At 44.8% G+C, this 14,371-nt stretch overlaps 1 protein-coding gene across 1 annotated transcript; it reads right to left on the bottom strand.

Moving 5' to 3' along the window:
• Window positions 1-1,695: 1,695 nt before the first annotated feature.
• LOC138243025 (E3 ubiquitin-protein ligase TRIM47-like) lies at window positions 1,696-3,825 on the bottom strand. The gene is made up of 2 exons (XM_069198525.1): window positions 3,159-3,825; window positions 1,696-1,967 (listed from the first exon to the last, which is right to left on the bottom strand). The coding sequence occupies exons 1-2, from the start codon at window positions 3,747-3,749 to the stop codon at window positions 1,962-1,964; spliced, it is 597 nt and encodes a 198-aa protein (XP_069054626.1). The 5' UTR covers window positions 3,750-3,825; the 3' UTR covers window positions 1,696-1,961.
• Window positions 3,826-14,371: the final 10,546 nt, after the last annotated feature.

Genomic DNA, 14,371 nt, shown 5'->3' with positions numbered 1-14,371 from the left:
TCCTTACCTGGTTTTAGACTGGCATTTTTCTTGACTTTGTTATTGGTTTCTGTTCAATTGTTGACTTCCTGGATTACTTTCCTGGTTCTGGACTTTTTATTTGTTTCTAGGAGAATCATAAATGGACTCCACATCAGGGGTAACGATGAGTATTGGCATAGGTGAATGTAAGCAATTATCATATGGAATTATTACACTATATTAAAAAAAATTCACATCCCTGGGTGGGCTCAAACCACAACCTTTCAGTTAACCGACGAGCGCGGGCGAACCTATTGCGCCGCAGAGACAGATTTTTTTTTTGCTAGCGGAAATTATCGTCTTCAAGGTGTATTAATTAGATTTCCATTTTTTTAAATCAAAATGTGCATTTTGGTCTGATTTTTACACATACGGGGATGTTAGCACAGTATTCGAGAAGGTGAAGAAATAAATGTTTGACTGCTGGCTCCACACCGAAGAGAACAATAAAATCGTTACCGGAAACTACAAGTTAGAATTTAGCTGGTTTGATAGAAACGATTATAGGCGATTTGCATCGTATTCTCAAAAGCATAACTGTATAATCAGAATATTGACAAATACTACTGGCCTGGAATGTCTTGGGATTTTGAAAAATTGGCAGGTTTTATAATTTATTGAAATTGATTTTGTCTCATGTTTAATTGAAATTGTCTTCATGAAATATATTTAATTGTTAAAAATGCTCTGATGTATATTTGCAGGTTTCGCAATGCCCCAAATTTCAGTCAAGGAAGATCCTTATAAAGCAAGATACAACATGCTCTGTAATAGAGGCTTCTTGACTTCATTCATTAATTCACACTGTATGTACTCTATTTACATTCTTACTACTGTCAGTCACTACTTTCTGGACAGATGCTTGCTAACATTTCCTTTTCAGTTGTTTGCCAATTTTGGGAGCATATCATATCAGCATGGATTCCAACAATTACTGCTGAATTTGTGTGCAGAGTGAAAGCAATAGGATGGTGACACAAATGACATAACACTGTAAATGTAGAATTAATTTTGACTTTAGGTCAAAGCAGGATTAACGGACCCATAATGCAATTATTGAAAGACTCAAGGAGAAGGTTGAAATGTGCAATGTTGCCATTGAGTTCTGGATGTGAATTTGTGAATGAGGTATTTGTTTTGTTACTTTCCAAATAATAACTGAATTGAAATAATTGTGGCATTTGGACATATTTTACTCCCATTTTTTTAAATAAGCATTGTGAATATGCTGAACGTGAGTACCTTTGTGTTCTTTTAACATGTAAAGGTTAACACAGTTCTCTGCAGTTTGCTAGACATTAAAAATCTGCTCCATTTCACCCACAGACCAGATTAATTAGAGAATGAATGGCCCAATTCAGTTACATTAAAACAGTCCTGGTTACACACAAATCAGTTAATAATATATTAATATTATGTTTTTTATGTGTGATGTTAATGAACAATGAACCAGTGATCTTTGCACTATAAGCTCATAATACAACACAGCCTTTACTGGACCAGCAGTCTCTATACTGTAGGATTACAAACTTACACCATCCAGAATGGACCAGTGATCTCTGGACTGTAGGGTTACAATATGACACAGCCCAGACTGGAGCAGTGGTTTCTGGACTGTAGGGTTACAATTCGATTGAGCCCTAAAGCTCAATAAATCTCAATCCACCATGTCAGTTACAATAAATTAATCAATTTATTTATCACCCATACCAACATTTATAGATAAGTTTACAACACAATGTCCTCCTCACAGGTCTTACTGACTGGGCAGGATGTGAAAATAAGACTGGAAACTGAGTCTGCAGCTCTGAACTGATGCTGCAGAGGTGGTGGAACTGACCCCCAGGTTCAGGACTCCTGGATGGAGCAGATGTTCAGGAGGCACTGTCCCAGTGTTGCTGCATCATAGGGGCTTCTTCGCCACACAGACACCCAGAAAGTCATTCCTGTCAGGTCAGGGCACCGATACTGTCACATCCTGCACTTGCCCTCACCCTCGCTAACCCCATTACATTCCCAAACCCATTGTTTCACGCTCTCATTCCTAATTCCTAACAGCCTTTGCCCATCGGAACAGCAGCTGAGACATTCCAGGTGGTTCATCTTCCTCTGTCTGTTCTGCTATTTAGGATGTGGCAATCAGAGCCCAGTTTTTGGCATATGAAGGCAACAGGAATCCTAGCAGGACAGAACAGTTTGTCCTCACACCAACCTGTGGATACTAACCCCAGATCACTCACTGTCCAGGTTCCAAAGAGATGAGGATGAAATTTGCCGTCCATTAATCTCTTCAGTGACACAATAATCTGAATAACTGGCAGAGCACTGATCTACTAATCTGTGACTTTAGACCATAAGGAATTCATGAAGAGCTGCCCTAGTTGTTCCAGTCAGAGGTTATTGTGATGAGTCTGTCTGTGTAAGAATTTCAGATCTCTGTGGACATGGATTGAGCTAAGAAACACCTAGATAACTTTGGACAAAACAAAACGATATAACATAGTTGAGAGTTGTACAGACATTCCCTAATTGTTAAACAGTATCTGGAAATACAGTATATATTAACCTTCTAGTCATCTCTGTTACTAATGTAGATAATTAATGATAAAAACAACATGTAAATGAATAAGAATGTTGATTCTACATCGTGTGATGATGTGTCTTCATCCATTTGTGTCACTTAATTTCTAGTGCATTTATACAGTAGGAGTGAAAGGTGAGAACAGAGCTCTGTAACTGCTGTGTTAACTGGACAGTTCAGTAAATGAACGGGAGTTAGGGGGTGAGTACAGAGCTGTCAGTCACTGCTGTTCAGTCCAGTGAATGAACAGGAGTTCACAGGAGTACAGAGCTGAACCAGGTGTGTTGCATTCCATTCATTCCAAAAGAAAAATGAGCAGGTGAGGCGTGTCTACAAAGCAGTCAGTCACTGCTGTACTGCTAGTATTCTATGGACTCTGAAACTGAGAAATACTTCCTTGTTCCTCTATGAACTATTACAGTGAAAACCTGTTTTTTTTTAATCTCCAGAACACATGGTGTGTAAAGATCAACTCACACATACCTTATCATCACACACTCCTAACACCCCTGTTTCCCCTGTACCTGAAAGCCCTCAGTAAAAAAAAAGTCCTCACCTGTTTCTCAGTCCTTCCTGCTGCAGGAGAGACACTATCATGACCTCTGTGTTCATCCATTGTGCACAAATAACAGACACATTTTTGATCAGTACGACAATAGAACTCCAGGGGTTTGTCGTGATTCAGGCATACAAGTTCATCCAGATGTCCAGTAGCATTAACCAGCGTGTGTCTCTTCAAACGGGCAACTTCATGGTGAGGTTGGAGGTGAGTCTGGCAGTAAGAGGCCAGACACATCAGGCAGGATTTCACAGCTCTCGCTTGACTCCCACTGCAGACAGCACACAGTACATCTCCAGGGCCAGCAGGACTGTGAGCAGGAGGAGGAGCGCTGAGCCCTGTCTGCTTCAGTTTCTCCATCAGTTCAGCCAGCATGGTGTTCCTTCGCAGAACAGGTCTTGGAGTGAAGGTCTCTCTGCACTGGGGGCATCTGTAGACGCCAGTGTGATCATCCAGATCCCAGTGTGCCTTAATACAGCCCATACAGTAGCTGTGCCCACAGGGAAGAGCCACTGGATCCTTCAGCAAATCCAGACACACAGAGCAGCTGAACTGGTCTTGATCCAGGAAATCACCTGCTGTTGCCATTTTGTCATTCAGCACAAATACCACAAGGAACTAGAGAGCTGTTTCAGCAGAGGTGAAATTGAACTTTTTGTCTGAGCTCTCTTCCTGGAGATGCAGGGGGTGTGTCCTTTGTACAGGATGTGGCTTAAAAAGGGATGTGGTTTTGAAACCAGCACCCAGCACTCCACTATGTTGATCGCATTTAGATCCATGAAGAGAAAGTGCTTCTGTCCCTGCCTGGCTCTCCCTGTGGTCAGATTGTACTTGCAGATGGGCTGAGAGTCTCAGTGCCCTGCAGAGGATGACTACAGGATCAGCCAGCTGCCTGCTGGCTGGTTTCTGTCTTCTCACAGGTCATTCTCAACTACACCCCAGTGTTCTCCCCAGTTTGGCATTAAGCGGTGGCACGTTCTGTGTGAAGGCAGAGCCCTTGTCTAAGGGTGATGGGTTACCTTGACAACCACAGCTGGGGCAGTTAATTTTGGATGAGCCACAGCTGTGGGAGCTCTTTAGTCACACACTGAACACTTCCCCAGAGGGACCAGGTTAGTTGCCTGGGTTAGTTGCAGCTGAGAGAAGACGAATTCAAGGCTTCAACTAACAGACTCCCTCAAGGGGAGACAAGGACCGCTGCCGTAGTAGAATTCTGGCCATCACAGAGGACAGTCACCACCCCGGGCATGAGCTCTTCACCCCACTGCCCTCAGGCAAGACATACAAGAGCATACAGACACTTACCACTAGATTCTTCAATAGCTTCTGCCCACAAGCAATGCGATTGGCGAACACATTTGGCCATGCCCCTTGGACCACACCTACACCATCTACCTCATTATAATTTCTTATTTATTACAAATCTACAGTCATTGTTTACATCTGCATTGTTTGCATTCGAACTGTTTACTTGTTTACTTGTACATTGTCTGCTGTTTGTTTGTATATTGTCTTGATACACTGCCTGCACTTTGTGTTTTACACTTTTTTTAACAATCGAGAGACTTCCTGTCAGTAAGAATTCCATTGTACCAGTACATGTACCGGTTACATATGGCAATAAAGTTCAAGTTCATTACAGTGACAGTGTATCCTGACCAGGACAGGTTGAGTTTTTAGGCCTCGCTCTCCTTTTTCTCCAGTCATGGCACTGCAGAATAGGGACAGTCCAGGCTCCAAGCAGTGCACTTTTTTCTTTCTTTTTTTTCCCATTTACACTGCTGCCTCAGCCCCCTCAAGCAGGGCATTGACTTTTACCGGTGTTTGCTGTGGCTCCTCCCCAGAACCTGCACTGTTACACCAGAAATCCACATCTTCATGGAGATTTTAAATGTGTGATACAGCAGAGTCCAACAGCCTGTGACTGACAAAATAGCACTTCCTGGCTTCAAAACTGCAATATTTAAACATCCCTCTTTATTGTTAATGAAGGATCATGAATAATTAATTTCTGATTCATTAACTTGGTTAATTCGTTGATTCATTAACAGGTCATTGCTGATTCCTGCAGACAATCCTGGTTTGCTGTGTAAAGGGTTAAAACCCATTTGAATCTTTCTGGCTTTGTCTTTTCCTTCTGTCTGGGGACAGAGAAAATATCCTCTGTCAGAAAATGAGAGTGAGAAACAGAGAAAATATTGATTTTGTTTGTGTGAAAAGGTTTTTGTGTGTTGGTTATTTTCTCTCATGTTGTGAATAAAACTCCACTGAGTCTCTCTTACAGCTGCTTTGTGTGCCTGTAAACACTCTTATTCCTGACACCTCTATCTAGAGAGTATCACACCCCTGTCTCTGTGATTCTCTTTGGCTTTGACAAGGATTTCAGCACAGAAATACAACGCAACTGCTAGAGCACTGATGAAGCAGTCAGACCTCCTGTCTGGAGCCCTGGAACAGTGGGACCCAGGACTGGGAATCAGGATTTGGTGCTGTGTGTGAAAGTCAGCGTTGTATTAATCCAGCACACCGGTGAGACAGGGTGGCTCTGATTGAGCTGTGCTGGCAGTGTCACTGTTACGGTTTCCAAATTATTAGAAACCACTAAAGAACTTAAACAGACCCTGCGCAGCACAGCGGAAGCCTTTAAAGGGCAAGAACCAAAACAACAGTCTGAACATACATTTGAATACAAAGTTTTTATAACAAACCCATGGGAAATTACAATATAAAATTGTCTATAACACAGTCTAAGGTCATGGATATCAGGCGAACAGGATATCAGGATTTACAAGTTGAAATACAGGCATAAGACAAAACACTGGGTCCCTCCAAACCAGACTTCTGCGATTACGATGTAATCCAAATACAGAGTCCCAAATTCCAAGCTTCTCCATACGAAGGCACCTGTCACCAGGAACCGGATACAAGGCCATTCACACTGGGAAAACCAGGACCCAGAAAACCAAGAACTTCGCAACCCAGGAACATGGAATAGGATTCATGAAGATGTCTGAACCAGGAAAACCCAGGAGTCTATGCCGAAGATCCAGAACCAAGAAACCGAAAGCTTAAGTGCTGGAGCAGGTCCGGCTGTACAAGCTGACACTGGAGATCTGACAATGCTGAGCCCCGAATACAGGGTTAATCAACCTTATATACAAGGAAGCAACCAGTAAACCGATTCTGACTGGCCACCGCATAATCAGCACCACTCAGAGTGTTCTGACAATTAGCGCTTCTTGACAGTCACAGCCCCTGTTTCACCCTGATTCACTCCTGCTTCTCTCTTGAGCTCCACTCCTTCTCCTCATTCCTAACAGCCTGTGATGAGATCTCAACATCTGCCTCTTGTAGTTGGTCTGGCTGCCTCAGTGTGGAGAGAGATCTCTTCCCTGTTTCCCTCTGAAGCTGTTTTTTACCATCTTGTGTTTCTGTCTCAAACTCCTGAGTCTGTCTCTCCTTCATCTTGACAGATCTCTCTGACAGCTGATGGCAAAAACTGTGTGTTTTAGGAGCTCCAGACAGACATGAGGCTGTCATGTTAATCAGATCAGACAGGGTTGGTGATGACAAGCATGGGTCATCCCAGGGATGCGCTGTCTAGAAAAGACTGAAACACTGAACGATTTTATTTGGATTCAGGTCAGGGTGTAAATTAACAAGGGACTCAGTGAATGAGGTCTGGACTGTGCAGGAAGCTCACTGTGTATCCAGAGATGCTACAAAACAACAGGTTTCCAGCCCTGTGATTCACATTAACTCCTTTTCTGGGGGATCGAAGGACAATTACTACAGTTTACTTATTATTGTGACAGAAGGAGCAGCTGGAACCAGAGCACCACAAACTTGGGATGCAGTGATTCAGTGTGAGCTGACAGCAATCTGATTGGTGAGAAAAGGACACAGGCAGAACAGAACAGACTAATCCCTGAGCAGACCTCCACTACAGTCCCACCCCCACAGCCCAGTAAGATACACCCTGGTACTTATGATTGAAGATAAGAGGACAGTCAGACAGGCAGTGTGAAAACAGTCATTAAGGAGGGGGTCTCCTTTTATACCCCAGTTGTGCCCAGGTGAGGGAATTTACAATTATTATCATCACCGCCGTCTACATCCCCCGATGTAGAGGTACTGTACTGCAATAAACAAATAGGAATCTGCAAATCCCGACGTTGTCACGATCATCATCCCTCCTCTAGAGGGTGCTCCTACCATTTTTTGTTGTGTTCCCAGCTTTATTTGCCCCAGCTATGTCCTTCCCCTTTTCCCTATTGAGCCTGGCATCTCCATAGTTCTAGGCTCAGCTTTGGAAGACCCTACCACCAGGCACAGAAGTGGCCCAAGGGCAAAGGCTTCACCACGGCCCCCTGACCTACTGAGTCCGTGGCTCGGAGTGCTTTATCCCATCAAACTTTTAATTATCGGTGTTCCTAGTTCCCTGTTCCAGAGTTCATCTTGGATGGATCTCCTGGCACTTGGACCTTGGACTGCGCCCTGATTTTCCCTATTGGACTTCCTTTGGACTCGTTCGTCTGCGCTCCCCCCATGCAGCAGTTCACTGCTGTCATTACCCCCAGTGTTTCTACCCGACCCGATCCTGCTGTGTCTTCCCTGATGTCCTCCTCAAGTCACTACCGGATTATACCATCTCGTATAGGGTCTTAAAACAACGCATTTTCACGGGAGTCAGAACCGGCTTCCCTGACAGACACAGCCTTTATCTTCGTGGGTGACTTTAATCATACAAATCTCAACTCCGGTCTCCCGAAATACCATGTCTCCTTCCTAACGAGAGGAGAAAACACCCTGGACCATGTTTACAATACGATTCAGAATGCTTACAAGGGCGTACCCCTCCCCCACTGTGGAAACTCAGACCACTTCACTCTGTTTCTCCTCCCGGCATACAGACAGCTGCACAGGCGACTGAAACCAGCCGTCAGGATGGTGAGTCTGGCATGAAGGATCTGAATCAGTCCTGCAGGACTGTTTTTAATGCACTGACTGTGATGTGTTTAAAGTGACAGTCAGCCAGGATCAATCTAAAGAAGAGTATTGCAAAAACACACTCAAATGGGAATTAGAGGGACACTTCACCACTAATGACCCACGGTGCATGTGGCAAGATATACAGGCCCTCGCAAACTACAAAAGGAAGAACATCTGTGCACCTGCGCATGATGCCTCCCTGCCTAACAAGCTCAACACCTTTCATGCTCAGTTTAAAGCGAGCAACACAGAACCAGTCAACAGAGCTGCAACCTCCGCAGCTGACCAGGTGCTCTCGCTGTGAGGTGAGGAGATCTCTGCTAAAAGTGAACACACGCAAGGCTGCAGGACCTGACAGCATACCCAGTCACGTCCTCAGAGCCGGCACCAATCAACTGGCAGGTGTATTCACAAACATTTTCAACATGTCCCTGCCCCAAGCTGTAGTCGCCACTTGCTTCAAGACAACCAACATCATCTACTGTCCAGTGGCACTAACCCCTGTTATCATGAAGTGCTTTAAGAGGCTGGTCATGGGGCACATTGAGGACACAATTCCAGACACAGTGGACCTATTCCAATTTGCCTACCAGCCCACCAGATCCACAGATGATGCAATGTCCATTGCCATACACTCTGCTGATAAAAAAAACACATACGCAAAACTACTATTCATCGACTTCAGCTCAGCTTTTAACACTATCATTCCAGAGAAACTAGTCAAGAAACTCAGTGCACTGGGTCTTGACACCACCCTCTGCAACTGGATTCTGGACTTCCTGACAGGCAGACCTCAGGCTGGCAGGCTTGGAAACCACACCTCCGGCACACTAACTCTGAACACTGGGGTCCCCCAGGGGTGTGTGCTTAGTCCATTGCTCTACTCCCTCTACACCCACGACTGTAAGGCCAAACAACACCAACTTCATCATCAAGATTGCCGATGACACCACAGTTGTAGGTCTGATCACAGACAATGATGAGAGGGCCTACAGGGAGGAGGTCAATCTCCTTACAACGTGGTGTGATGACAACAACCTCACCCTCAACGTCAGCAAAACCAAGGAGCTGATCGTTGATTTCAGGAAACTGCAAACCAGACATGCCCCTATCCACATCAATGGGACTGAAGTGGAAAGGATCAGTAACTTTAAATTCCTTGGCGTCCATATCACCGTGGACCTCACATGGTCTCTCAACACCACCTGTCTGATCAAGAAAGCACAACAGCGCCTGTACTTCGTAATACGGTTGAAGAAGGCTAAGATATGTCCCCAGATCCTCACTAACTTTTACAGATGCACTACAGAAAGCACACTGACAGCCTGCATCACAGTGTGGTATGGCAACTGCGGTGCTGCTGACCGCAAAGCTCTACAGTGGGTGGTGAAAACTGCCCAGTCCATCACTGTGTTACGATCCCTGCCTCTCGGCAACGGAGGAGGCAGAAGTAGGTGTAGCCCCTATCCATCAGTTCACCTATCAGTTTTCCCATTCACCACCACACCCCCGTCTCATCCTACTTAAACACCTGTCCTTCCCTACCTCGTTGCTCAGTATTGGTTTTCCCTATCGAGCTTCCTGGTTGCGCTTCTTCTACTCTGTGTTTGTCTTGGATTTCGGCTTACGGTTTTCCCTTTTGGACTTCGGCTTTTCGGATCTCGGCTTGGATTGGTACTTTCGCTCTGTCTTGGATAGCTGGCTACCTCTGGATTCTCGGATTGCTCTACGGACTACGACTTCGGATCACACTTCGGCTTCGGTACATGTTCCCTTTCGGATATCTTGCTCCCCCTGGACTCTCGGCTCGTTCCTACGATTACGGTTTACTTTCGGTTTACGACTTGGCTTTGTTCGCTCCTGCAAGTGGGTTCACTCACTAGTTCGGTCCCTATTACCGAACTCGTAACACACTGGGGTTGCCCTCCCATCTATCCAGGACATTTATGACAGATGGTGCTTGAGGAAAGCTCTAAGCATCATCAAAGACCCCACACACACCAGCTACAGACTTTATGATCTGCTATCATCTGGAAAACGGTACTGGAGCATTCGGGCCCGGACTACCAGACTCAAAGATAGTTTTTACCCCCGTACTATCAAACTATTAAACTCCCAGCCTCTCTCACTCTCACCTCACCTCTCACCTATGATCTGAACCTCACAGTGCCTTCTTTCTTACCAAAAACCCAAACACACATTGAAAATCTACCTCTACCATACATGTCAAAAGCTCACTCCCCATCATTTCTATCCCTTTATTTCATTCTGTTGATGCATATTTTTGTACATAACCTGTTACGCTTTTGTTGTTTTGCACATTGCCTGTTGTTGTTTTTTTTGCACATTGCCTGTTGTTGTTTTTGCACATTGTCTGTTGCTGTTTTTGCACATTGCCTGTTGTTGTTTGTTGCACACTGCCTGTTGTCTCTGTCTTTCTTTTGTTATACAATTGTATTGTTGTGGTTGTTTTTTTTTCTTGTACTACTTATGTCCGAGAGCTATCTAAATAGCATTTTGTTATACCAGATACCTGTATATGAGTATAATGACAATAAACTTGAACTTGAACAATGCAACACAGTTTTTGCCCATTTCATCTCAGACACATTGCGCACACTACATGTTACTACCTAACCAAAGGCGTAAGAGTTATCGCTGGTATCTGTTGAGTTCCCCTTTATTAGGAGGTTTGTTAATACATGATAAAGCTGTCTTTGGTTTAAAGGGGGACTACAATGCTAGTTTCTGGCTTAGAGAGAATCAGCATTGACAACCACAGTGAAAGCAAAATGTACACAGTAACTTGGAAAATCTCCCATTTACATTCCAAAGCAGACTGAATCATCAGGTCTGCGCAGTGCCGTGTTCTGCGATTCAGAACAAGGCAACAAAACTCTTTTCTGGACACTCCACTCAGAGCTCTTCACAGGTCATGGGGATCCCACTACCGTCACCAGTGTGCAGCCCCCTGGATGATGCTCCAGTCTGCTCCAGCACACAGCAGCTTTCAGAGTGATGAAGCCAGTTCAGAGATGGGGATTATTAGGAGGCCATGATTGGTAAGGGCCAATGGGAAATTTGGCCAGGACACCGAGATTACACCCCTACTCTTCTTGAGAAATGCCCTGGGATTTTTAATGAGCACAGAGAGTCAGGACCTTGGTTTTATGTTTCTTCGGAAGGATGCCACCTGTTTACAGTATAGTGTCCTCGTCGCTATACTGGGGCATTAGGACCCACATGGACCGCAGGGTGAGCGCCCCCTGCTGGCCCCACTAACACCTCTTCCAGCAGCAACCTTAGTTTTTCCCAGGAGGTCTCCCATCCAGGTACTGACCAGGCTCACACCTGCTGAGCTCCAGTGGGGCTGCCAGTGGTGAGCTACAGAGTGATATGGCTGCTGGCATAATACTTAATGATCCTTTGATAATTCAGTATCAGAATTAATCCCATAGTTGCCAAGCGATGATCTGCTCCCTACAAATGTCAAATGAAAACCCCCGTCTTCCTTCTTTCAGGTTAGCTTTCAAACAGACTAAGGTCCTGGAGCCCCCGTGAGTATTCAAATCCTCATATTTCTCATGTTGGGTCTGACTGCCTTGCTGTTAACATGGTCAAACTGAAGCGTTTCTTTTTTTACTAGATGTTTTCGACAGGCCTTAAATGTAATAAATTTGATATGTGAAGGAAATGTATTTACACTTTCTGTTGGCTTTGCCTGGAAATAAAGACAACGCGTCTGAGCTGCTGCCCTCTGCTGGCTGGTCTGTGTCATAACACTGTCACCCCCAGGGTTTCAATCCCTGCAATCATAAGTAAAAATAAGGCGCCAGCCGGAATTGGGGTCTCCAGAGTTCTGATCGCCTCTCTTGTGTCCCAGGAGGAGAGACGTGCTGACCGTCACCCCCTGGCTGGCTCCCATCGTCTGAGATGGGACCTTTGACCCCTTGATCATCGACAGGATCTACAAGCCCCTCAATGTCACCATAGCAACCACAATCTTCACGGTTGGCAAGTAAGACATGTTTATCACAAAGAGTACTTAACAAAAATATATCTTCTCTATCCGTGCCTTCTTTTAGAATGTGCTCTCCTACACTCTGGGAGGAGGCACTGTTCCAGATCCCCTGTATCAAGACTAAAAGAGCATTAACTTTCTTTCTAACTAAAAGCACTCTATTGTTGAACACTAAAATAAAAAGAGGCAGGCCTCTTATTACTACTGTTGTTTTTAGACTCTTTACAAGCTAATTGTTTGATTCAAATCTAATGCCAGCAGCCATATCACTTTGCAGCTCACCACTGGCAGCCCCCACTGGAGCTCAGCAGGTGTGAGCCTGGTCAGTACCCGGAGGGGAGACTCCTGGGAAAGCTGAGGCTGCTGCTGGGAGAGATGTTAGTGGGGCCAGCGGGGGGCGCTCAAACTGCGGTCTGTGTGGGCCCTAATGCCCCAGTATAGTGATGGGGACACTGGACTGTAAACAGGTGCTTTGGATGAGATGTAAAACCGAGGTCCTGACTCTCTGTGGTCTTTAAAAATCCTAGGGTGTTTCTCGAAAAGAGTAGGGGTGTAACCCCGGTGTCCTGGCCAAATTTCCCATTGGCCCTTACCAATCATGCCCTCCTAATAATCCCCATCAATGAACTGGCTTCATCACTCTGCTCTCCTCCCCACTGAGAGCTGGTGTGTGGGGAGCATTCTGGCGCACTATGGCTGCTGTTACATCATCCAGGTGGGGGCTGCACATTGGTGGTGAAGTGGGATTCCCCATTACTGTGAAGAGTTATGGAGTGTCCAGAAAAGCACTATATAAGTGTAAGCAATTATTATTATTATTAATGGTACTGGAGTTCTGATTGAGCAGTGCAATTGAATGTTTTGTATTATGTTATTGCAGTGTTCTTGTACCGCATTATTATTGTCGAAAATGTTATGTGTTCATGAGCTTTTGATGTGCAAGACAAGTTCCCTCAAGGGCAAAAGAGGTCGATCCAATTTACTTCTGGATTCCTGGCTGAGGGGTAGACCATTTTAGCAAATCACAAACTCAAGCTGGCAGATTTAACTGGCTATGGGGGGGGCTAAACTCTTAATGTTGATTTTTTAATACATTTCACTTCATATAGGCCAGCTTTTGAAAATGCCTGGAAAAAGGAGTCGGCAGAAAAAATCTTTAGCAGGGCTGAAATTTAGGATCCGCTATTGAAAAGGCCCTGGAAAGGGAAAATATGTCTTCCGAGGGGTAGAGAAAAAAGAGTGGAGTGTCCAGGCAAGCAGAGGGAATATGGCAGGGAATATATACCCCCCCCCCCCACTCCACCCAACTGTCAACAGCAGCCGGTTCAACCTTACAGCAACACACACACGTTTTAATCTCATTCCATCCTTCCATTTTCCGACCCCTTTATCCGATTCAGGGTCGAAAAACCAGGGATATCTCCTGGAATGGACATGCGTTCTGTGCAAGGAGAGACATGTGGGCCGCGTAATTTGTCACTATATTTTGTCATACAGTTCAAGAGCTTTTTAAATAAAAACTCCCTATTTGCAATATAACACAAGGTCCTGGTGACAGTTTCTGTTTATGGGATCTGCAGTGATCTGCTGCATATTTGCAAGATGCTGATATAGGCTGCACATGCACTCTTAAAACAAAGGGGAGCTGCACGGCTATTTTTATAGTTTTGGGTTAGAGAGAATCGCCATTGATGAGCGCACTTCAAACCACAATAAAAGTAAAATGTACACAGTAACTTGTAAAACCTCCAATTTGCATCACAAAATAGATTCAGTGAGGCAACAAGACTTGGGCTGAGGTGAAGCGGCCTTTATTACACTGTAAACAAGCAGGCTTGCGGATACATGTCTTTTGATCTAACAGAAATATTGCTGTCAACCTCCAGGCTGTTGTGCTGATACGTGGAGCTTACTTGTTAACTCTGCATGCAGGTCGTGTTTTCTGCAGTGAAATGTCTGCTGCACCACCTGCGCTTGTTCACTCGTCCATCGCATTACATCCGTCATCACAGTGATCTCGTGAGCAGGAAGGGCTACATCACAACATGCTTTTTGTGGGAACTCTTGCCCTCGCCTGTGGAGAGACGAGGGATTTGCAACAACACAGTGCTTTACGGCACTTCACAAAGCTTATGATTTTGTGCTTAATTCAGACTTTTTCCAATTTTTCTAAATTGTCCATGGATTTATTTTGTTA

Source organism: Lepisosteus oculatus, chromosome 14, assembly GCF_040954835.1.
Source record: "Lepisosteus oculatus isolate fLepOcu1 chromosome 14, fLepOcu1.hap2, whole genome shotgun sequence".
In the NCBI taxonomy this organism is placed as follows: Eukaryota; Metazoa; Chordata; class Actinopteri; order Semionotiformes; family Lepisosteidae; genus Lepisosteus; species Lepisosteus oculatus.
The sequence above is the reverse complement of the archived record's forward strand: the minus strand, read 5'-3'. Positions and strand labels throughout refer to the sequence as shown.

Excerpts from the sequence above, each read along its gene's own strand:
- LOC138243025 (XM_069198525.1), bottom strand. The coding sequence starts at position 3,749 with ATGGCAACAGCAGGTGATTTCCTGGATCAAGACCAGTTCAGCTGCTCT.